Source organism: Protopterus annectens, chromosome 5.part0, assembly GCF_019279795.1.
Source record: "Protopterus annectens isolate FY-2018-M chromosome 5.part0, PAN1.0, whole genome shotgun sequence".
Taxonomy (NCBI): Eukaryota; Metazoa; Chordata; order Ceratodontiformes; family Protopteridae; genus Protopterus; species Protopterus annectens.
Window position 1 is genome coordinate 1745381248 of NC_056735.1, and position 25720 is coordinate 1745406967.

The 25720-nt window shown below is 44.9% G+C and overlaps 1 protein-coding gene across 1 annotated transcript in view; it reads right to left on the minus strand.

The window, feature by feature from the left end:
* Positions 1–25720, minus strand: part of MORC3 (MORC family CW-type zinc finger 3) — a 2525474-nt gene that overhangs the window by 224315 nt on the left and 2275439 nt on the right. Inside the window, exon 14 of the mRNA XM_044071548.1 lies at positions 3200–4136. Coding sequence (XP_043927483.1) covers positions 3200–4136 — 937 coding nt within the window. The remainder of the gene's footprint in view (positions 1–3199; positions 4137–25720) is intronic.

Below are 25720 nucleotides of genomic sequence, written 5' to 3' on the forward strand. Positions count from 1 at the left end.
GCAGAATTTTTCTTGCAGATAACTGAGCCTTTGTTGCCAACAGGTTGAAATAGGTAGTCAGTTGTCTTTGTTTGTCTAGCGTGAGATAAGCCATCTGGGCAGTTGTATTTAAGCTTGCACCCAGGAATATTATCTCTTGAGATGGTACTAGTTTTGATTTCTTTTCGTTGACTGTGTACCCTAGGCCTGTTAGAAATCTCTTTACAAATGCCAGATGCTGTAGTAGAATGTCCTTGTTCTCTGCTTGAATGAGGCAGTCGTCCAAGTAAGGATACATTTGTATTCCTCTGTCTGCAGAATGCAATTACTGGTGCCAGGCACTTTTGTGAAGACCCTGGGCGCAGTAGTTAAGCCAAAGGGCAGTGCAGAGAATTGGTAGTGCATTGAGCCAGCTTTAAATCTGCGGTATCCTCTGCATGTATGTCTGATTGCGACATGCAGGTATGCCTCTTTTAGGTCTAAAGTGACAAGCCAAGCCTTCTTGCCCAGCATGGGCAGAAGTTGCTGTAGTCAACATTTTGAATTTTGGAATATCCAGGAATGTGTTTAGAATAGATAGGTCCAGTATTGGTCTCCGGGTCTTGTCCTTTTTAGGTACCAAGAACAGTCTTGAATAAAATCCTTGTCCCTGCTGTTGCTCTGGTACTTGTTGAATGGCCCTCATGTCCATGAGGAATGAGACTTGCTTTTGTGCTTCTGCCCATTGATTTTTTGGCAGGTCTGACCAACCGTTTCGCCTTGGTAGGGTACGGAAGTGAAACTTGTAGCCTTGTGACACTATGTCTAGGACCCATTTGTCCTGGATTATTATGTGCCAATTTTGAGAAAAAAGTGCTAGTTTTCCCCCTAACGGTGCTGCCAGAAGATAAGTGCTTGGTGCAGGCAGGGGGAAGTCATTGGGACTGTTTCCTGTATGGCTGTGATTTGTCTTCTCCACTTTTGGAGGTAGAAGCACCCCATTGTTTAGGCCTGTACGAACTTTGGGGCTGGGATCTGCCTCTTGGGTGTCTGTATCTGCCCCTTTGTGGTCTGTCTGACACTGGAAAGGACCAATTCTTGGTAGGCCAGTGTCTGCTAAACCTAGGAGGCTGTACCTGTAAGAAATCCTTAACCGTTTGCATAGATTTAGCTTTGTCCTCCATTTTCTTTAACACCTCTTCTGCTTTAACACCAAACAAAGTATCATGCTGTAATGGAGCATCTAATAATTTTGCTTTGACATGATCAGGCAGATTTTGCTCATTTAACCAAGCATGCCTCCTGATGACAGAACCCGTAACAGCAGCCCTGCAGGAGGCCTCCAAATAATCAAAACCACATTGCAAAGTATGCTTTCCAACTTGTTCAGCTGCATGCAACAAATCCTGCATTTCTTTGTTTTCTGCACATTCAGAATTTATCAACATTTTCTGTTTACGCAATGACATAATAAATTGCTATTTGAGCATATGAAACGGGCAATTTAAAGCCCTTATAGCCAAGGTAGCAGAAGTGTAAATCTTTTTTTCCCCATATGTCCAATGCCCTAAAATCCCTGTCTGAGGGGGTAGGGTTTTTTGCAGTGGAAGCTTTGACCCCTTTGGGACCCTGAGAGATAGTTTCTGGGTCAGCAGCAGGGTTTTTGAAAAGGAATTTATGAGAGTCAGGAACCCTGTAGTACCTGTCTGGCTTAACAGGATCTGGAGGTAAGGGGTCAGACTGGACTCTGAAAATACATCAACAATGTCCAACACAGGTGGAATAGCTAGGGGCCTGTGTTGTGGTAGTAAAAGGAAGTCTCTGAGCCTTTTCTTAGATTCTGAAAAATCTTGGCTCTCCCAGTGGAAATGCTCCCTCATGGTATGTAAGGTTTCCACAAAAGAGTAATCCTCAGGGGGAGAGGCTGAAGGGATAGATTCTTCAGCATCTGAATCCTTATAGGGAGGGAGAGAGTATTCTTGATCAGAACAGGAATTAGAAGAAATGGAAACCTGATCTGAAGATTCATATTCTGTCTCTTGCCTAGGCCTTTTATCAGGAGAGGAATGGGAACCCCTGATCAAAGTAATTAAGTCTTCGGCCATTTTGAGCATCTGTTTTTTGGGCCTGGAGGCCTGTCCATGAGGCTGTTGTACTTGTTTCTTTGTCTTTAAAGGTGGTTTAGTCTTTGCCTTCGAAGCTGAAGTCGTTTTAATGTATAATTGAGTAGGCCTGAAAACACCCTCAGAAGCCGATGCCTGCTCAGCGGCTCCGGACCCATCTGAGGGAATAGTCTCCGAAGGTCCAATACCTTGAGCTTCCAGCGGCCTAGTAGACTCCGTGGGAGTCGGTAGTGGCCTGCGGGTCTAAAGTAGTGAGCGTCAGGGGCTGCGAAGGCGCCTCACTGAGAACCGGCGACTGGCTCAGAAGAAGCCTAGTCTGTTTTGGACCTCGGATGCCTGTCCTTTTCTTTTTCCTTTCGTTTCTTGTGAATTCTGTTAGTCGGATGGCTATCCAACATTGTATAATTAAATCTTCTGCCAAAGTACTGTAATGCAAAATCGTACCGATGCTTAAGAGTGCGTTGGTTAAATCTAGCACAAAACCGATAACTAGCAACGTCGTGGCCTAGGCAAGGAATACAGTAAGAATGAAAGTCCTTATGAGGTATTTGCTTCCCACAAGAAATACAATTAACTTTTTCTGACATCGGTCTGGAGCAAGAAAAAAGTTTCCCCAAAGGGGTACTTGGCTTTTAATGAAGACTTTGGATCTGAAATTCGAACACGAAAATCTCAGGAGTCGGCCGACCAGCACTTGCGAGCTGCTTATGCTTCGGGCACCGCGCGGCAAGAAAGACTGAAGAAAATGGGGTTGGCTGCATCATTTATACCCCTGGTGCACTGATGTCAGGGAAGAGGCAACAGCAACCGACACCGGACCTAGACTTTGGAATTCAGGCCGACTGAGGGTAGCCTGCCAGTAGGATAACCCAAGTGTAATGACTGCAACAGTGAAACACGAAGAACATCTGGTGGGAAAATACATGCACTCCTGGTCCCACACATTATCAACACTGGCAGACGCACATCCCTTCCCACCCATGATCAAAAGCCCTAAATAAGAGGGGGGTGTCAGGAAATCCCAACAGCTGACCTATTGAAGATGACTCAATACAAGATCAAAAACACAAGATTACGGGTGCAATGTTAAAATTTTACAGACACAACAGTTGTATTACCTGTTCCTTGTACTGGTCTCTCTCATTAGTACATCTATCCAATTCTCTAAATACACTATCAAGCTGCAGTGCAAGATCATCCAGTTCATTTTTTATATCCTTTCGGTCTTTGGATGCACAATCACATTTCAGTTTATTCACAGATTTAATTTGTTCTTTCAACCTGTCAATTTCCTTAAGTGTCTGCTCATAAAGTACAGTCATCTCTTCTGGATGCAGTTTACAAAAATCTGCTACTGCAGGCCTATCAGAAAAAGAAGGAATCTCGGTTTCTGTTGATCGATGACAGACTTCCTTTTTCAATGACTTCTGTTTAAGTTCCACCACTTCTTGCTCCATTTTCTTTACCTGACTTGTTAAGCTTTCACATTTGTTTGCATACTGCTGTCTTTCCTGTGCAGTTAAGGTTAGCAGATTTTTCAGGTCATTTAATTCCTTGCCATTGTCAGTTGAAGAGACTTTATTAACTGAAACAGAGAGTGTGGCAGCTTCAACAGCTGCTTCAACAGCTCTGTTAATGGATGTTTTCTGATGCACTCTTACACTGCACGTTTCCTGCGATTTTTCAACCTTGCAGGAATCGATTTTTGAACTATTAGTGTCTAATGAAACATCTTCAACTGCATTTCCCTCTTGTTTCAAAGGTAAAGCATTGCCCTCTGTCTGAGTACATACACCCTGTTGGCAGTTATTTACTGCAGTAGTCTCATTACAGACTTGAACGTCATCATCACATTCAATTCTCATTCCAGTTTGCTCAGTGCTGTTTCTGCGTTCAATTTTAACCTTTAAAAGATCTACTTTTTCCTTTGGCTTTGGTGTACTGTGCTCTTCTAAAATGATAATATCATCGTCTTCAGTCGAATTTGGTTTGTTACTCAACTTCTTTCTTTTTGAAGTAAAAGGCGAAAAATCATTAGCAGTCTTTCGTTTTGTGCTGCAAGAAGACAAAGCATGACCATTAGTTACGTGAGGTCAAGACAATTCCTCTCCAAAACTGCTGAAAACTGACAAATATATTTAACTGGAAATGTGAACAATGATTTACTATTCTTTGTTGGACTGTCAAGAATTAATTCTGATCCATAAAAGATCTTGTCAAAAATGAAATAGCCATCACATAACTTAACGAACCAAACATGAAGAGCAGCATTAAAAAGGCTGAAAAAAGTTTTCTCAGCAAATAAATTTATAGTAAAAAGTACAGTTGTGTCACACTTAACCATAACTGTGGATGTTTTAGCAGATCAATTCTGCAGTACTGATTCTTGGGTCTTCCTGCCATGCAAAAGCCCAAAATTGAGCAGATTTCTGCAATCTTTGCATCATCCCTAACTAATGGAAGTCTGAGGACTGACGACCGCATGTCAGGGTAAAAAAAGGGTATCTATCTGCACCATCTTTAGGTCTTCCTAGGTAGTGACATGCAGTCTGATGACTAAGGACAACATGACCTTTCCAGATATCTGAATTTGAGTGCTGAAGTATGAACCATCAGAAAAAAAATAAGGGATGATGAAGCATGGAGATATTTGTAGGAATCCCTTCTCCCACATGCTCCCAAGCAAGGGGGAAAAGGTCAGCAGATAGAGGAGTTGGAGGGATTGTAGGATAACTTGGGTAGGAACTCCTTTGAGGAAGACAGTGGTAGCTGCTTTGTGCCTGGTGGAATGGACCTTTGACATGGCTAGGTAGCTGCTTGCCATGGTCAGTGTAACGGAACTTAATGCAACTGGGTTTCCATTTGGAGAAAGGTCTGCCCTTTTTCCATCTCTGCAAAAGGCACAATTGTTCTGCTGTTTTCTTTTGTCCTGTCTAGGCAATACCTGATTTGTTGGTGCACATCCAGAAAATGCAGGATTTGTTCTGCTTTGTTCCTTAGATTAGGAAAGAAGTTTGGAAGGTGGATAGTCTGGTTTACAGAAAGTTATTTCTAAGGGTTATCCAATCCCTGTGAAAGGCTCTTTGCACATAAGGGCTTGCAGAGCCAAGACCTGCCTTGGTGAGGTGACAGTTGTCAGTAAGGTGGTCTTCCAAGTGAACATCTTCAAAGGAGCAGAGGCTGCTGGCTTAAAGGGAAGCAAGGTGAGTTTTTCCTAGCAAATAGTTAAGATCCTAGGTAGGAACTGGGGCCCTTTTGGGGGACCCTAAGTGAATGACCCCTTTCAAGGATCACCTCAGCTGAGGGTGAGAATGGATAAGTGGGGAACAAGAAAGGCAAGCTGAAATGGCAGAAGCAAGCACCTTAATAATACCAAAACAGCGTTAGGAGGGCCCTGGCTAAGCAGACCTGAAAGATATTCCAGGACTAAATTAATGTCTGCCTGGAGAGGACTGGTGTTCCTGCTCTACATGGAAAATCTCTTCCTTTTTGGTAAATATGGTTTTCTGGTGGTGGGTTTCTTTACATTCTTCAGGATAGTTAGCACTTGAGAAATATTTCACATTTTGTGGTATCAAATCCCAATCCTCCAGGCTGTCAGTTTGAGGGTGGGGGCCAGGTGAGGACGTAATAGCAAGCCCTTGGCTTGGTTGAAAAATATATTTCCTTTGGGGGTGTGTACAATCTCCCTTTGCTGAGGGTCAAGAGAAGGGAGAAAAAGTAGTTATATATTTACCATAATGTTCCATCTGTATTGTCCATTTTCATTCTTCCTCAACCTGTGGGTTTCGGATCAGACCCTCTGATCCGATTTGGCTGCTTTACAAGCATTGGACCCGAAGCTCAAGCTCCTCCTTCTCCATCCCATAATGCCTCATTCTCACCGATTACATCAGATCAAGTTTGTTGCTAATATATATGCAGAAAATATCTATATAACAAAATTAAAACTAATCACATATCCAATATACAGAACTAAAAGACAGAGTACAGTTCAGGGACTAAAAATAGGGACAGGGGAAAGTACTAGTATCTCCATCAGGTCTTTCATAATTATGGACAGGAAGAAGGAGAGCAGGGAGGTTGAGGAAGAATGAAAATGGACAACACAGATGGAACGTTATGCTAAGTACATAATTTCTTTATCTGATGATGTCATTTTCATTCGTTCCTCAACCAGTGGGATACAGTCCCCAGCTACAGAAAACCTAGAGTAGCCCTCTAAGGATAGTCTGGAGAAAGAACAGTTGTGTACACTTGCCATAAATGTAAATGTTCGAGTGCATTCACTGTTGCAGTCATCACATTTGGGTTATCTGCATGCAGGTAGCCCTCAGTCGGTTTGAATATCAGAGTCTTGGGATTTCTGCGTCAGATGCTGTCGCTTCTTCCATGATGTCAGGTCGTAAGGGGTATAAAACATGAAGCCGATGCCATTACATCAGTTTTTCTTGCCCCAGATGTCAGAAGCCCCCACAATAGGAAGCGATTACATGGTGTGGAACACCCCCAGTAGAAAGTAAATACCAATGTTATAAGATATGGCTAAACAAAAAAGAATAGGTAGAAGTATAGAGAAGTCAGGGGGCTGGAGGGAGGGTAACCAGGACCGCAACAGTGAATACACTGGAACATCTACATTTATAATAAGTGTACACAACTGTACTATGTTCTTCGTGTTTCACTGTTGCAGTCATCACATTTGGGTTGACTCCCAAAGCTTAGGATGGGTGGAGGCAGTCAAGAAGCATTAGGGCTGGCAAGCAGGCCCTGTAAGACTGCTTTAGCAAATCCAGCTCTGGATTTAGAAAAGATAGGTAAGTGGAAATGCTTGGTGAAGGTGTGAGCAGAGTTCCAGGCTGCAGCTTCCAGATGTTCCTGGGTAGGGACTCCCCTGAGAAATGCTGTAGAGGTTGATGTAGCCCTAATGGAATGTGTTCTGATCCCCTGTGGGGTAGGTTTCCCATGGTGTTTGTAGCAGAAATGGATGCAGTGTGCTATCCATTTAGAAATGTCCTTGCCCTCTTCCCCTTTAGCAAAGCTGACTAGCAGCTAGTCAGATTTTCTGAAAAGTTTAGTCCCGTCCAGATAAAACCTAAGTTGCCTGTGTACGTCCTGGGAGTGCAAGATACTTTCCCCTTTATTCTGAGGATTAGGGAAAAAGGTTGGCAAATGAATGGATTGGTATAAAGCCACACTAGACACCACCTTGGGCATAAATGATGGGTTAGCCCTGATGGAAACCCTGTCCACATGGAAGATAATGAAGGGTTCCACGGCCATAAGGGCCTGCAATTCAGACACTCTACCTGCTGAAGTGATGGCTAGAAGTAAAGCTGTTTTCCAGGAGAGGAATTTTAACTCTGCTGAGGCAGCAGGTTCAAAGGGTGGAAGCGTGAGTTTTTCCAATACAAAGTTAAGGTCCTAGGCTGGAGTGGGAGCTCTCCTGGGGGGGGGGGTCTTAATTTTTTGGCTCCTCTCAGGAATTATTTTGACCAGAGGATGAGAGAAGAGGGGTGGCTCAGTATTATGAGCTGAGATGGCAGCGTCATGAATCTTAACTGTAGAGAGGGATAGGCCTTTGTGCAGCATTTCTGTTAAGTAATCTAGTATATGAGATAAGCTGGGCACAGTTGTGTCCACTCCTTGAGACTGGCTCCAAGAACAGAATCTTTTCCACTTTTCTGAATAGGATTTTCTAGTACAAGGCCTCCTTGCCTCAAGTATGACATCCAGCACCTGTTTACTGAGGGTTGATGGTGATGAGCTCAGGGGATGAGCCAGGCTGCTAGGTTCAGGGTTTGTAGCTGAGGATGCAAAATCTGGCCCCTCCTGCTGGGACAGCAGGGAAGGGGTCTGAGGCAGGTGCCATGGTGGCACTACTGTCAAGACTACGCAAAAGTGGGTACCAGTGCTGGCATGGCCAGTCCGGTGCAATCAGCATTGCCCTTGGCTTGTCCTGTTTGATCTTTAGAAGAACCTTTGAGAGGAGGGGCAGAGGGGGATAGGCATAGATTGAGAGGTTTTCCCATGTAAAGGACAGGGCATCCACTTTCCATGCTTGGCTGCGGGGAGCTCTGGTGCAATATTTACTCAATTGATAGTTCTGAAGGGAAGAAAAGAGGTCCACCTCTGGTGCCCCCACCTGTGGATCAGAAGCTTGAATGATTTGGGTTCCAGTTTCCACACGTGTGGGTCCATCAGATTTCTGCTTATGTCATCTGCCAGTGAATTTAGTTTGCCTGGCAGGAACTGAGCTTGCAGATGTACTTGATTGCTTAAGGCTGTGTTCCACAGAGCCATGGCTAACCTGCAGAGAGGGTAGGAATGGGTTTCCCCCTGCTTATCTACAACGTAACTGTGGGTGTTGTCTGTCTTTATCAATAGTTGCCCTGGAAGAATAAGGCATTTGAAGACTGTCAGAGCATTCTGTACAGCTAACATTTCTTTTTGATTGATATGCAGGTGCATTTGCTTTGGGCTCCATTTGCCTTGAATGCATTTGTCCTGCCATGTGAGCCCCCCATGCATAGTCTGATGCATCTGTTGTTAGGGTTTGGGCGGCAGGGGGCTGAGTGAAAGGGAGTCCTTTGTTGTGGTGGCAGGCATCTGCCCACCAAAGGAACTCTGCCCTTAGGCAAGGAATGATAGGCATCATTGTTTCCAGGTCCTGAGAATGTTGACAGAGACTTTTTAAGTACTGTTTAAGTTTCCTCATATGCAGTCTTGCACATGGAATTAGTAGAATGCAAGAGGCCATGAACCCTAGGGCTTGAGGGATTTTTCTTGCAAAATGCTGGGTTTTGGTAGCCAGTAGATTGAAGTAGTTTGTCAAATACATTTGTTTTTCTGGAGTGAGGAATGCCATCTGGGAAGTTGTGTTCAAGCTTGCTCCCAAGAATACAATCTGTTGGCCGGGTACCAGATGTGATTTCTTTTTGTTGATGGCGTAACCCAGTGAAGTTAGAAGTCTCTTTACAAATATCAGGTGCTGGAGTAGCAATTCTTGACTGTCTGCCTGAATCAGGCAATCGTCCAAGTATGGGTAAAGTTGAATTTTTCTTTGCCGGCAATATGCAATGGCTGGAGCTAGGCATTTTGTGAATACCCTGGGTGCAGTAGATAAGCCAAAGGGAAGTGCAGAGAAAGTACAGTTTTGTACCTACCATAAATGTAGATGTCCGATAGGAATGCATCTGCAGTCCTTACAAATGGGTTGTCCTGTCGTCAGGCAGCCCTTCGGTCGGCCGGATTCCAAAGTCTGGGTCTGGCTTCGGCTGGTGTCGCGCTTCACCCGACGTCATAGCTGCAGTTCTTCGGGTATAAAGGCATCAGCCGACGCCATTTTCCTCAGTGTTTCTTGCCCCAGATGCCAGGTGCCCTCTTGGATGGCTAAATTTGGATAAATGCCAAATGTTTCCAAATAGTAGAGAGCAAACACATAAAATAAGCATGTATGTACATATATACAAACAAATACACCATAATAGATCCCCCCAAGCTAGCTGAAGGATGGCAAATACCCTAGGAGTACCACAGAGGGGAAGGTGGGTGGGTAATCCTGACTGCAGATGCATTCCTATCGGACATCTACATTTATGGTAGGTACAAAACTGTACTATGTCCTTCAAGGATGCATCTGCAGTCCTTACAAATGGGTAGAATACCATAGCTAAACTAGGGGAGGAGGAAAAAAGAGAGATTATGGTGTAGTTAGGATCCCTTGCAAAACAGCAGTGGCAAATACTGCTCGGGATCTAGAGTATAAAGGTAAATTGTAATGCTTGGCAAATGTATGCACGGAGGTCCAAGTAGCAGCCTCTATAATGTCCTTGGTAGCCACTCCTCATAAGAAAGCTGTGGTAGTGGCTGTAGCCCTTGTGGAGTGAGGCCTGATGTTCTCTGGAGTTTTCTTTCCATGGTAGGAGTAACTAAATCCAATGCAATTTCCTATCCATTTGGAGATTGTTTTGAAATTGGTTTTCCTTCCTTTCCTGTTGCATATGCTACCAGAAGCTGGTCAGTTTTTCTATTGGACTTGGTCCTGTCCAGGTAGTAGCGTAATTGTCTATGTACATCCAAGGTATGCAACAGTCTTTCTCCCCTGTTCTGTGGGTTGGGGAAGAATGTAGGTAGGTGGATAGCCTGATTTAAAGACACTCTGGATACCACCTTAGGCATAAATGTAGGATTTGTTCTCATGGACACTCTATCTTGATGGAAGATCAGGAAGGGTTGCACTGCCATTAATGCCTGTAGTTCAGAGACCCTTCTTGCTGAGGTGATTACCAGCAGGAAAGCAGTCTTCCAGGATAAGTATTGTAATTCTGCTGTTGCTGCTGGTTCGAAAGGGGGAAGTGTCAATTTTTCTAGCACAAAGTTCAAGTCCCATGCTGGCAATGGTGGTTTCCTGGGAGGTTTTACATTTTTAATTCCTCTCAGAAACTGCCTGAGCAGAGGATGTGAGAAGACAGGAGGATCCAAGCTGTATTCTACTGAAATAGCTGATGCAAGTATCTTGATGGAAGAATAGGACAGACCTGTATGGAAGAGCTCTGCCAAGTACTCCAGGATGTTGGCTATGTTTACCAGTGCCACATCTTCTCCCTTTGCAGTACTCCAAATGAGATATCTTTTCCATTTTGCTGCATAATTCTTTCTTGTGGAAGGTCTACGAGCCTCAAGGATTATGTCTAACCCTTTGGGATAAATTTGGGTTAATTGTTCTTATGTAATGTTCCAGGCAGTTAGCTGCAGGGTTTTCAGGTTTGGATGCAGGATGTTGTTCTGTGTTAACAGCAATGGGATCAGGGGTAGTGCCCATATTTGTTCCCGAGACATGCTCCTCAGTAACGGGTACCAATGTTGCCTTGGCCAGTGTGGAGCTATCAGAATGATCCTTGGACGTTCCTCTTTGATCTTCAAGAGCACCTTGTGCATCAAAGGAAGTGGAGGGAATGCATATGCTGTCAGGTTTTTCCAACTGAAAGATAGGGAGTCCACCTTCCAAGCAAGTGGGTGGTACGTCCTTGTGCAGAATTTCTTTAGCTGGTGATTGAGTGGGGATGCAAATAAGTCTATTTGTGTTAATCCCCATTCTCTTGTGATGGCTTTGAAGATGTCCGGATGCAGCATCCATTCGTGGGCATCCGTGGTAGTTCTGCTTAATATGTCTGCTAGAATGTTTTCTTTTCCCGGTACAAAAATTGCTTGTAACTGAATGTTGTAGCTCAGAGCCACATCCCATAGGTCCAGTGCCAGTCGGCATAGAGGGTATGAATGTGTGCCTCCCTGTTTGTTGATGTACCACATAACTGTGGTGTTGTCTGTCCTTATCATCAACTGACCTTCTTGGAGAAATGGTCTGAATGATTGGATTGCCAATTTTACTGCCAGCATTTCCTTTAGATTTATGTGCAGGCGCAGCTGGTCTTGAGTCCATAAGCCTTGTATGCACTTGTCCAGCATGTGTGCCCCCAACCGAGGTCTGAGGCGTCTGTCGTGATGGTTTGGCTTGGTTGACTGTTGCAGAAGGGCAATCCTGTGTTTGATTGACAGGCCTGAGCCCACCATAGGAACTCTTGCTTCAGGCATGGGATTATTGGAATTTTGGTTTCTAGGCTGTGCTTGTGTTGAGACCACAAATTCTTCAGGTACCACTGTAGCTTTCTCATATGCAGTCTGGCATGAGGGACCAGAATTATGCAGGATGCCATGAAGCCTAGGGCTTGCAGTACTTTTCTTGCAGTTAGATGGTTCTGCTTTGTTAATGTCAAGAAGTAGAGAGGTAGTTGCTCTTTCTTTTCTGCAGTTAGGAATGCCATTTGTTTTGATGTGTCCAGCTCTGCACCCAGAAAGGTTATTCTTTGGGATGGAATCAGCCTTGACTTTTTTATATTGACTGTATATCCCAGGGCTTGCAGCAGGTAAATGACTCTTTGTAAGTCTTCTGTTAGCTTGCTTTTGTTGTCCGCTTGTATCAGGCAGTCGTCCAGGTAGGGGTAAATTTGGATTCCCTGAAGTCTGCAATGAGCAATTACTGATGCCAGGCATTTCGTGAACACTCTGGGCGCAGTAGATAAGCCAAAGGGCAATGCTGAGATTTGATAATGCTCTGATCCTGCAAGAAATCTGAGGTATCTTCTGCAAATTGGTCGTATGGGGACGTGCAGGTATGCCTCCTTGAGATCTAGAGTTACTAGCCAAGACTCCTTGCCCAGCATGGGAAGAAGCTGCTGTAGGGTCAGCATTTTGAATTTTGGAACAATGAGGAATGTGTTTAAAGCGGACAGGTCGAGAATAGGCCTCCATTTGCTCTCTTTTCTTGGTACCAGGAAGAGTCTGGAGTAAAATCCCTTTCCTTGTTCCATAGATGGTACCTTTTCCACATTCTTAATAATTGAGATATTTGCTTTTGAGCTTCTGCCCTTTGAGTAGGTGGTAGGTTTGGCATTCCTCTCTTTCCTGGTAGAGTATGGAAATGGAAACTGTAACCCTGGTCTATAGTTTGCAAAATCCATTTTTCCCTTGTGATGCAATGCCAGTTCTTTGAAAATAAGGTTAGCTTTCCGCCTAAGGGTGCTTCCAGTTGTTCCCTGGTAGGCGGTGCCACAGCCAAGTCACTGTGATTGTGTTGTTGTAGTGGTGGTGGCTGCGTCTGTGCCTCGCTGGTTGTTACCCTGCCACTGGCGTCCCCTGTAGGCACCCCTGGATTGGTTTCTGCCTCTTGAACGCCTATTCCTGCCTCTCTGTGTCTTAGAGGAGTCCGGAAAGGACCAATTCTTGGAGGGCCAGTTCCTGCTAAACCTTGGAGGTTGAACCTATAAGAAATCTTTCACTGTTTGTACAGATTTCGCCTTCTCTTCCATCTTTTTCAGTACCTGCTGTGCAGGAGAACCAAATAAATTGACTTTGTCCATGGGTGCATCTAAAAGCTTTGATTTGACATGGTCTGGTAATGCCTGCTCTTTCAACCATGCATGTCTTCTGATAACTGTGCCAGTCATGGCTGATCTAAAGGAAGCCTCCAGTGCATCATAGCCACATTTTAAAGAATGGTTACTAACCTGCTGTATGTTATGTACCATTTCCTGAACATACTTCTTATCTAAAGATTCTTCAGAGGACAGTTTCTTAGTTAACTGGTCTAGCATAAACTCTTGATATTGAATCATATGAAATTGACAGTTCAAAGCCCTAGCTGACAGAGTAGCAGAAGTGTAAACTTTTTTACCCCATCTCTAAGGACCTGGATTGCCTTTCAGAGGGGAGGGGTTTTTTAGCAGATGTAGTTGCTACAGCCTTAGGCCCCTGGGAGATAGTCTCTGGATCTGCAAAAGGAGCCTTGTATAAATGGTGATGAGTGTCCGGGACCCTGTAGAACCTATCGGGCTTAGCAGGGGCCGGAGGTAATGAATCAGGGGCAGTGCAAGCATCATTAAATGCATCATCTACAACAGAAAGAACTGGAGGTATAGCTAAAGGCCTATGCTGTGGCAAATGTAAAAAGGTTCTAAGCCTTTTCTGGAGTCTGAGAAATCTTGGCCCTGCCACTGAAATTGTTCCCTCATAGCATGCAAGGTTTCCCCAAAGGAAAATTCCTCAGGTGGAGAGGCTGAAGGAATGGACTCTTCAGCATCAGAGTCTTCGTAAGGGGAATAAGGAGCCTCAGGAGGGTCTGTATGTTCTGAGTCATCAGAGGAATCATCTGTGGATACTGGCTCTGGGGGCTCTGCTCTAGGCCTCTTCTCTGGAGGTGGATGAGTGGTCCTGTCTGGATGAGGCTGGGATCCACGAATTAAAGAAATGAGATCCTCTGCCAAAGAAAGCATATGGGAACTGGAGCTGGGCCTGTGAGAGGGGCTTAACAGGCACAGTTTTTGAAGCTTTAGCTGCTTTAGCCCTGGCAAAGGCCTTAATAGACATGGCTGCAGGAGGCCTAGCAGCTCCACGTGCAGGGGTTGAAATATCCAAGGGAATAGTGTCTGATAATTCCTGAGAAACCGCAACTGCAGGTTGGATTTCAGAAGCAGATTCCACCAGGTTAGAAGAGGCCTCGGTAGAAGGCATGTTTTCGGCTGGGGGAAGAACCGCTTGCTCGGTTTCAGCCGAAACCGAGACACTCGTGGTTGGCTTAACCGCGGTTTCGGCCGAAACCGCGGACCGCGAGTTTCGGTCCTTTTCCCTGCGTTTTTTGGTTATTTGTGAAGTCGGAGGATCCGACGGCATAATATAAGCAAAATCAGAGCCGAAAAACTGCTCTGCAAATTCCGACCGACGTCTAAGCGTCCGTCGGTTAAAAGAAGCACAGGCTAGACAAGCTGCTACGTCGTGATCTGGGCCTAAACAAGGTAAGCAGTAAGAGTGGAAATCTTTATGAGGTATTTGTTTCCCACAAGTTAAACAGTTATTCACTTTTTCTGACATCGGCTGAGGCAAGAAAGAGTCCCCAACGGGGTACTTAGCTTTTTTAGAAGTCCTCGAAGTAGTATTCGGTAGTAGTAATCTCTGGTTCTGACCGACCGGCACTTGCGAACAGCTTCTGCTTCGGGCGCCACGCGGCAAGAAAGACTGGGGAAAATGGCGTCGGCTGATGCCTTTATACCCGAAGAACTGCAGCTATGATGTCGGGTGAAGCGCGACACCAGCCGAAGCCAGACCCAGACTTTGGAATCCGGCCGACCGCACGGCTGCCTGACGACAGGACAACCAATTTGTAAGGACTGCAGATGCATCCTTGAAGGACATCTGATGCATAGAGCCTGCTCTGAAACGTAGATATTTCCTGCAAGATTCCCTTTATGGGGATGTGCAGATAAGCTTCTTTTAAGTCTAAGGTGGCTAGCCAGGAGTCATTGGCTAGCATGGGAAGCAGCTGTTGTACAGTAAGCATTTTGAACCTTGGAACCACCAGGAAGGTGTTGAGAATAGACAGATCCAGGATAGGGTGCCAAGAGCTTTCTGTTCTGGGTACCAGAAGCAGTCTTGATTAAAAACATTGTCCCCTTTGCTCTGCAGGGACAGGTTGAATAGCCTTGATACTCAGAAGAGAAAGTACTCGCTTTTGGGTCTCTGCCCACTGGTTTGGGGGGAGGTCTGGCCATCTGCTTGGGGTTGGCAGCGAGAGGAAGTAGAATCTGTATCCCTGGGATACAATGTTCAAAACCCATCTGTCCTGGGTGATGTACTCCCAGTTTTTTGCATGCAGGGTGAGTTTTCCTCCTAAGGGTGCAAGTACTCGGGCAAGGCTTGGAAGAGTTGAGGATAGGATAAATCATTGCGAGATTTAACTATAGGATAGTGGCTTACTACTCCCTGTTTTAGAGTTAGGAACACTCCATTGCTTAGATCTGTGCATACCCTGAGACTAAAATCTTGGTGGTCTACTACCCCTGGGCTTGGACTGAGAAGGTCTGGGAGGGACTGGAAAGGAACAGTTTTTAGAAGGCAAATGTCTACTGAATATAGGTGGCTGTACCTATAGGAAATCTTTAACAGTTTGCATAGATTTAGCTTTTTCCTCCATCTTTTTTTGAGGACAACTTCTGCTTTACTGCCAAACAGGTGTTCTTGGTTTAATGGTGCATCTAGTAATTTTGCTTTGACATGGTCTGGCAAGATTTGTTCCTTAAGCCAAGCATGCCTTCTAAGAACAGACCCAGTGACAGCAGCCCTGCAAGATGCTTCTAAGGCATCAAAACCACATTGCAAAGTATGTTTTCCAAATTGGTTAGCAGAATGCATTAACTCTTGTAAATCTTTATGTTCTGCAGGAATCATCATAATTTTCTGTTTAATGAGCTCCATAATATGTTGCTGATACTTTAACATATTAAACTGGCAAGGTAAAGCCTTGATGGCAAGAGTAGCAGAGGTGTAGACCTTCTTTTCCCATCTGTCTAAAGCCCTAGAGTCCCTGTTAGAAGGGGTATGGTTTTTGGCTGTAGTAGCCTTAATGCCTTTAGGTCCCTTGGAAATGATCTCTGGATCCACAACAGGTTTCTTACAGAGGAATGTGTGGGAGTCAGTTACTCTGTAGTACCTGTCAGGTTTCCTGGGAGCTGGAGGCAAAGTATCAGGGGTAAGGCTGGATTCCAAGAAGACATCTACAATTTCCAAAATAGGAGGGATAGCTAGAGGCCTGTGCTGAGGCAAGTTTAAAAATTCTGAGTCTCTTTTTGGACTGTGGGTCGTCCTGGCACTCCCAACGGAAATGCTCTCCAAGGGTATGCAGGTTTTCACCAAAAGAAAAATCTTCTGGTGGGGAAGCAGAGGGAATGGAATCCTCTGCATCAGAATCCTCATAGGTAGATAAGGGCATGTCCCAGTAATCAGAAGGATCAGAGACAAAGTACAGTTTTGTACCTACCATAAATGTAGATGTCCGAACTGGATAGCATCTGCAGTCATAACAACTGGGTTGTCCTGTCGTCAGGCAGCCCTGCAGTCGGCCGGATTCCAAAGTCCGGGTCCGGCTTCGGCTGATGTCACTCTCCACCCGACGTCATCTCTGTTGGTCTCCGGGTATAAAAGCATCAGCCGACGCCATTTTCCTCAGTGTTTCTTGCCCCAGATGCCAGTAGCCCTCTTGCAGGCTAAAATTTGGATAGATGCCAATGTTTCCAAATAGATATAGGTAAACACAACAATAAGCATGTATGTACATATATACAAACAAATACACCATAAAAGACTCCCCCCCAACAGCTAGCTATTAGCAGGGTAAACACCCTAGGAGTACCACAGAGGGGAAGGAGGGAGGGTAATCCTGACTGCAGATGCTATCCAGTTCGGACATCTACATTTATGGTAGGTACAAAACTGTACTATGTCCTTCATGGATGCATCTGCAGTCATAACAACTGGGTAGAATACCATAGCCAACTAGGGGAGGAGGATGAAAGTAGATTATGGTGTGTTTAGGATCCCTTGCAGTACAGCAGTGGCAAACCCTGCTCGGGATCTGGAATATAGAGGCAAATTATAATGCTTGGCAAATGTATGCACGGAGGTCCAAGTAGCCTCAATAATGTCTTTGGTTGCCACTCCTCGTAAGAAGGCTGTGGTAGTGGCTGTTGCCCTTGTAGAATGAGGTCTTATGTTCTGTGGAATTGGCTTTCCATGGAAGGAGTAACAGAATCGTATGCAATTTCCTATCCATTTGGAGATTGTCTGTTTGGAAATAGCTTTTCCTTCCCTTCCTGTTGCATAGGCTACAGAAAGTTGGTCAGTCTTTCTGCTATTTATAGTTCAGACCAGGTAGTATCGTAGCTGTCTACGTACATCCAAGGTATGCAGTATTCTTTCCCTCTGTTTTGTGGGTTGGGAAAGAAGGTAGGTAGGTGGATTGCCTGGTTTAAAGACACTCTGGATACCACCTTTGGCATAAATGTAGGATTAGTCCTCATGGACACTCTATCTTGGTGGAAGATTAGGAAGGGTTGCACTGCCATTAAGGCCTGTAGTTCTGAAACCCTCCTTGCTGAAGTAATTGCCAGTAGGAAAGCAGTTTTCCATGACAGGTGTTGTAGGTCTGCTGTTGCTGCTGGTTCAAAGGGTGATAGTGTCAACTTTTCTAGCACAAAGTTTAAATCCCAAGCTGGTAATGGTGGTTTCCTTGGAGGTTTTACATTCTTGATTCCTCTGAGGAACTGCCTGAGCAAAGGGTGCGAAAAAACAGGTGGATCAAAGCTGTATTCTGCTGAAATAGCTGATGCATGTATCTTGATGGAGGAGTAACAGGCCTGAATGAAGAAGTTCGGCCAGATACTCCAGAATGTTAGGCATATCTATGTTTGACACATCTTTTCCTCTTTCCGTACTCCAAATGACAAACCTTTTCCATTTTCCAGCATAGTTCCTTCTTGTTGAAGGTCTGCGTGCTTCAAGAATAATGTCTTTAACTCTTTGGGAAAGTTCTGGATTAGCTGCTGCTATGTGATGTTCCATGCAGTCAGTTGCAACGTTTTTAGGTTTGGATGTATGATGCTGTAGTTGTTCTGAGTTAACATCAAAGGCATCAGGGTATTGGCCACATATTGTTCCGAGACAAGCTCCTCAGTAGTGGGTACCAGTGCTGTCTTGGCCAGTTTGGAACTATCAGGATTATTCTTGGACGTTCTTCCTTGATTTTTAGTAGAACCTTGTGTATCAAGGGAAGAGGTGGGAATGCATATGCTGTTAGGCCTTTCCAGTTGAAGGAGAGCGAGTCCACTTTCCATGCTAGTGGGTGGAATGTCCTTGTGCAGAATTTTCTGAGCTGGTGATTGAGAGGTGATGCGAATAGGTCTATCTGTGGCATTCCCCATTTCTTTGAGATGGTCTTGAAGATGTCCGGGTGCAGCTTCCATTCGTGGGCATCCGAAGTGGTTCTGCTTAATATGTCTGCTAGAGTGTTGTCTTTCCCCGGTACAAATATTGCCTGTAACTGGATGTTGTAACTGAGTGCCAGGGTCCACAGCTCCAAGGTCATTCTGCATAGGGGGTATGAATGAGTGCCTCCCTGTTTGTTGATGTACCACATGACTGTGGTGTTGTCTGTCCTTATCATCAACTGGCCCTCTTTGAGAAATGGTTTGAACTTTTGGATTGCCAGTTTTACTGCCAGCATTTCTTTTAGATTGATGTGCAGGTGAAGTTGATCCTGTGTCCACAGTCCTTGCACGCGTTTGTCCAGCATGTGGGCCCCCCATCCTAGGTCTGAAGCGTCTGTTGTGATGGTCTGGCTTGCTTGACATCTGCGAAAGGGTAGGCCTGGGTTTGACTGGCATGCCTGAGCCCACCATAGGAACTCCTGTTTTAAGCATGGAATTAGTGGGATTTCTGTTTCTAGACTGTGTCTGTGTTGGGACCATAAATTCTTTAGGTACCACTGTAGTTTCCTCATATGTAGTCTGGCAAATGGAACTAAGATTATGCATGATGCCATGAAGCCCAAGGCCTGCAGAACTTTTCTTGCTGTTAACTTGTTCAGTTTTGTTAGAGCCAAGAAGTAAAGAGGAAGTTCTTTTTGCTTTTCTGTAGTCAGGAATGCCATTTGTTTTACTGTGTCCAATTCCGCGCCCAGGAATGTCTTTGTTTGGGATGGTATCAGCCTTGATTTTTGTAAATTGACTGTGTATCCCAGTGCTTGTAGCAAGTAAATGACCCTTTGTAAATCTGTTGTCAGCTTGCTTATGTTGTCCCCTTGTAGCAGGCAGTCGTCCAGGTATGGGTAAATTTGAATTCCCTGTAGTCTGCAATGGGCGATTACTGATGCCAGGCATTTTGTGAATACTCTGGGCGCAGTAGATAAGCCAAAGGGCAATGCTGAGAATTGATAGTGCTCTGATCCTGCAAGAAATCAGAGGTATCTTCTGCAGATTGGTCGAATGGGGACGTGCAGGTATGCCTCCTTGAGATCTAGAGTTACCAGCCAAGACTCCTTGCCCAGCATGGGAAGAAGTTGCTGTAGGGTCAGCATTTTGAATTTTGGGACAATGATGTATGTATTTAAGGTGGACAGGTCGAGAATTGGTCTCCAACTTTTTTCCTTTCTTGGAACTAGGAATAGTCTGGAATAGAACCCCTTTCCTTGCTCTGCTGTTGGCACTCTTTCCACAGCTCTCATGTTTGTTAACTCCATTATCTGGCGTAGAGCCTCTGTTTTTTGATTTGAAGGTAGATTTGGCATTCCTCTTTTGATTGGTAAAGTGTGGAAGTGAAACCGGTAACCTTGATCTATGGTTTGTAAAATCCACTTGTCTTTTGTTATGTAGTGCCAGTTCTTTGAAAATAAGGTTAACTTTCAGCCTAGAGGAGCTGCTATTTGTTCCCTGGTAGGCGGATTTAGGGTTAAGTCACTGTGGTTGTGCTGATGTAGTGGCAGTGGCTGTGTCTGTGCCTCTGTTGTTACCTTGCCACTGTCGCCCTCTGTAGGCACCTCCTCTGGATTGGTTTCTGCCTCTGGAACGTCTATTCCTGCCTCTTTGAAATTTTGTGGAGTCAGGAAAGGACCAATTTTTGGCAGGCCAGTTCCTGCTAAACCTTGGGGGTTGAACCTGCAAGAAATCTTTAACAGTTTGAACTGATTTTGCCTTTTCTTCCATTTTCTTCATAACCTGCTGGGCAGGTGTACCAAACAAGCTTGTCTTGTCCATAAGAGCATCTAGCAACTTAGCTTTAACATGATCCGGTAAAGCTTGTTCCTTTAGCCATGCATGCCTTCTTATCACTGTGCCAGTCATGGCTGATCTAAATGAAGCCTCCAGTGCATCATAGCCACATTTTAAGGAATGGTTGCTAACCTGTTGTATGTTATTTACCATCTCTAATACATATTTCTTATCAAGAGATTCATCAGTGGTTAGTTTTTTAGTTAACTGATCAAGCATAAACTCTTGGTACTGTATCATGTGAAACTGACAGTTTAATGCTCTAGCTGAGAGAGTAGCTGAAGTGTAGACCTTTTTACCCCATTTGTCTAATGACCTTGCTTCCCTTTCAGAAGGAATAGGGTTTTTAGCTATGGTCGCGGCTACTGCCTTGGGACCCTGGGATATAGTTTCTGGGTCTGCAAGTGGGGCCTTGTAAAGGTGGTGATGAGTATCTGGCACCCTGTAAAATCTGTCTGGTTTGGCAGGGGCTGGGGGTAAAGAATCTGGAGCGGAGCAAACATCATTGAAAGCATCATCCACCACAGAGAGAACAGGAGGTATAGCTAAGGGCCTGTGCTGTGGGAGGTGCAGGAAGGTCCTAAGTCTTTTTCTGGAGTCTGAAAAATCCTGTTGCTGCCATTGGAACTGTTCTCGCATGGCATGCAAGGTTTCCCCAAAGGAGAATTCTTCTGGTGGGGAAGCAGCTGGAATGGATTCTTCAGCATCAGAATCTTCAAAATTGGAGAAGGGAGCCTCTGGCTGGTCAGTTATGTCTGATTCATCAGCAGAATCATCAGAAGACACTGGCTCAGGGGGCTCTGCCCTACGTCTCTTCTCTGGGGCTGAGAGGCCCTGTCTGGGTGAGATTGAGATCCTCTAATTAAAGAAATTAAATCTTCTGCCAAAGTAAGCATTTGAGAACTAGAAGAGGGCCTGGAAGTGGGGGGTTTAACAGGCACTGTTTTAGTAGTCTTGGCTGCTTTAGCCCTGGCGAAGGCCTTAATGGACATGGCTGCTGGAGGCCTAGCAGCACCACGTGCTGGGGTAGAGACATCCAAGGGGATGGTGTCTGATAAGTCAACCACCGTAGTGGGTAAAATTTCTGAGGTCGATTCAAGAGTAGTAGCAGGGGCCTCAGTTGTAGGGATAGGTTCAGCTGTACTTTGATCAGTTTTCTCGGTTTCGGCCGAAACCGAGACACTCGCGGTTTGCTTAACCATGGTTTCGGCCGAAACCGCGGACCGCGAGTGTCGGTCTTTTTTGCGTTTTTTGATAGATTGGGTAGTCGGAGGATCCGACGGCATAATGTACGCAAAATCAGAACCGAAAAACTGTTCTGCAAACTCCGACCGACGCCTAAGCGTTGCCGGTTGAAAGAAGCACAGGCGAACAGGCTGCTACGTCGTGGGCTGGGCCTAAACAAGGCAGACAGTAAGAGTGGAAATCTTTATGAGGTATTTGTTTCCCACAGGTTAAACAATTGTTAACTTTTTCTGACATCGGCTGAGGCAAGAAAGAGTCCCCAACGGGGTACTTAGCTTTAGAAGTCTTCGAAGTAGTATTCGGTAGAAGTAATCTCTGGATCCGACCGACCGGCACTTGCGAACAGCTTCTGCTTGGCCACGCGGCAAGAAAGACTGAGGAAAATGGCGTCGGCTGATGCTTTTATACCCGGAGACCAACAGAGATGACGTCGGGTGGAGAGCGACATCAGCCGAAGCCGGACCCGGACTTTGGAATCCGGCCGACTGCAGGGCTGCCTGACGACAGGACAACCCAGTTGTTATGACTGCAGATGCATCCATGAAGGACATTCCCTATTTCCCACAAGAAATACAATTATTAACTTTTTCTGACATCCGGATAACTGAGGCAAGAAAAGACAAAAATTTCCCCAACGGGGTACTTAGCCCAACTTGGTCTTCGGTCTGAAACTCGGTAAATGAAAATTTCAGGACGCCGAACGGCACTTGCAAACGCTGCTTCTGCTTCGGACCATGCGGCAAGAAAGACTGAGGATATGGCGTCAGTCATGCGCTTAAGTACTACTACGTACTGGCGTCAGCTCTAGGCGACAATGACAGACGCCAGCCTAGCTCTTTGGTATTCGGGCCGACCGAGGACAGCGGACTACCCACAGGTTATGACTGCAGCAATGTGAGACGAAGAACATTTCTTCTTTTCCCTATAGTGGTAGTATCACTTTCATGTAGTATACAATTAAAGTCACCAGCTAAAATAATATCTCCTATAGAGAATTATATGATCTTATCAGGATGATATTTCACTGTATTAATACCAATTCCAGGTATCCAATATACATTAATTAAAGTGTAAGTCTTCCCATTAATTTGTATTGTAACCATACAAAACATTCCTTTGTCATCCTGATAAGACTTAATGGTTTTAGGAATGGGCATACTTTTATTCCATAAAATAGCCACTCCTCTTTTTTTCTGAGTGTGCTCTGAACTAACCAATACTGTATATTTGTTTGTGGCTAGTTTATCAATATCTTTTTTCAAGAGATGGGTTTCTTGCAGGAAGACTAAGTTGGCCTTATGTAAATTAATGTATCTTATTAGACTTGCCCTTTTACATGGATTATTCAATCCATTAATGTTTGGCTGTGAAGAATCTGATTGTTTTGCTGGGTGAGCAAATGGGCAATTTGTGGTAAAATCCAAGGTGGGCCCTGGGCCATATTCCTCAATAGTGGGTACCAGTGCTGGCGTGGCCAGTCTGGGGCTATGAGTATCAGTCGTGGTCTCTCCTTTCTGACTTTGAGAAGCACCTTTGTGAGGAGAGGCAATGGAGGGAAGGCACACACTGTCAGGTTTTTCCAACTGAATGAGAGTGCGTCCACTTTCCAAGCTTGATGGTGAAGTGCCCTTGTACAAAATTTTTTTAGTTGATAGTTTTGAGGACTGGCAAACAGGTCTATGTCTGGAAGGCCCCATTTTTGAGTTATCATTGCAAATACTTGTGGATCTAGTTTCCACTCGTGGGGATCCATGATGTTTCTGCTGAGGTTGTCTGCCAATGTGTTCTTTTTTCCTGGCAGGAATTGAGCTTGTAACTGAACTTGGTAAGCCAGAGCTGTGTTCCACAAGGTCATTGCTTGCCTGCATAGAGGGTAGGAGTGTGTACCCCCTTGTTTGTTTATGTACCACATTACTGTGGTGTTGTCCGTCCTTATTGTAAGTTGTCCTGGATGTAACAGATTCTTGAAGGCTGTCAGAGCATTCTGTACAGCTAGCATCTCTTTTTGATTGATGTGCAGATTCCTTTGATCTGCAGTCCATACGCCTTGAACGCACTGTCCTGCCATGTGTGCCCCCAGGCGTAGTCCGATGCATCTGTTGTCATAGTTTGCCTGGCTGGGGGCACGGTGAAAGGCTGACCCTTGTTGAGGTGACATGCCTGTGACCACCATAGAAACTCCTGTTGTAGGCAGGGAATGAGAGATATCATTGTGTCCAAGCTGTGGCTGTGTTGAGACCATACGCTTTTTAGGTACCACTGTAATTTCCTCATATGCAGCTTTGCAAATGGTATTAGTAGTATGCAAGATACCATGAAGCCCAAGGCCTGCAGAATTTTACTTAGTTGGGTCTTTGTTGCCATTGTTTTGAAATATTGAGTCATTTGTAGTTGTTTGTCTGGCATCAGATAAGCCTTCTGGGCCGTTATATTCAAGCTGGCACCCAGGAATGTCATATTCTGTGAGGGTACTAGTTTTGATTTCTGTTCGTTTACTGTGTACCCCAGGCAACTTAGAAGATGTTTTACAAAAGCCAGATGTTGTAAGAGGATGTCCTTGCTTTCTGTTTGGATGAGGCAGTCATCCAGGTATGGGTATATTTGAATTCCTCTTTGTCTGCAGTATGCAATTACTGGTGCCAGGCATTTTGTGAAGACCCTGGGCGCAGTAGATAAGCCAAAGGGCAGTGCAGAGAATTGGTAATGGGTTGAACCTGCAATGAAACGGAGGTATCTTCTGCAACTTTGTCTTATAGGGACATGCAGGTATGCCTCAATGAGGTCCAATGTTACTAGCCATGCTTTCTTGCTCAACATGGGAAGAAGCTGCTGTAGTGTTAGCATCTTGAATTTGGGTACTTGTAAGAAGGTGTTTAGAATTGAAAGGTCCAGAATTGGTCTCCAGGCATTGTCCTTTCTGGGAACTAGAAAGAGTCTTGAGTAAAATCCTTGGCCTTGCTCTCGAGTAGGTACCAGTTGAATGGCTCTCATGCCCATGAGAGCTGTAATTTGCTTTTGTGCCTCTGCCCATTGATTTTGTGGCAGGTTTGGCATTCCTCTTTTCATTGGCAAGGTGTGAAAATGGAATCTGTATCCTCGTGAAATTATGTCTACGACCCATTTGTCCTTTGTGACAATGTGCCAGTTGTCTGAAAAAAGTGCGAGTTTTCCTCCCAAGGGGGCTGCCAAGAGAGTGTTGCTTGGCCAAATGAGGTGCAAGTCATTGAGTTTGCCTTCTGGTAGTTTGGGACCTGTCTTCTCCTCCCTTCTGTGTTGCAGTGCCCCATTGGCGAGGTTTGTACTGGGCTTGTGGTTGTCCTCTGCCTCTTGGACATCTGTATTTACCCCTCTGTGGTCTGTCAGAAGCTGGAAAGGACCAATTTTTTGTTGGCCAATTTCTGCTGAAGCGAGGGGGCTGTACCTGTAGGAAATCTTTGACTGTCTGCATAGATTTTGTCTTATCCTCCATTTTCTTAAGACTTCTTCTGCTTTAACTCCAAAAAGAACATCCTGCTATAAGGGAGCATCTAGAAGCTTTGCTTTCACATGATCAGGCAGAGTTTGTTCCTTTAACCAAGCATGCCTACATATAACAGACCCAGTGACAGCTGCTCTGCAGGAAGCCTCCAAAGAATCAAACCCACATTGTAAAGTATGTTTGCCCACCTGTTCATTTGCATGCAACAGATCCTGCATTTCTTTCAATTCAGACTGCTGAGGGAGTGTGCTCATTTTTTGTTTTAACCGAGACATTAGAAATTGCTGGTATTTAAGCATGTGAAATTGGCAATTTAGTGCCCTCATAGCTAGAGTGGCTGAGGTGTAAACCTTTTTCCCCCACCTGTCTAGTGCTCTGGAATCCCTATCAGAGGGTACAGGATTTTTTTGCCATAGAAGCCTTAGCCCCTTTGGGACCCTGGGAGATAGTCTCTGGATCAGCAACAGGGCTTTTATAAAGGAATTTGTGGGAATCAGGCACTCTATAGTATCTGTCAGGTTTGGCTGGAGCAGGAGGCAGAGAATCTGGGTTCAAACTAGATTCTAAGTAAACATCATCCACAATGTCTAAAACTGGGGGGATGGCAAGTGGTCTGTGCTGGGGAGTAAAAGAAACTCTCTGAGCCTTTTCTTTGAGTCAGAGTAGTCCTGACCTTCCCAGTGAAAATGTTCCCTCATAGTGTGTAAAGTTTCCCCAAAGGAGTAGTCTTCAGGAGGAGAAGCTGAGGGAATAGAATTATCAGC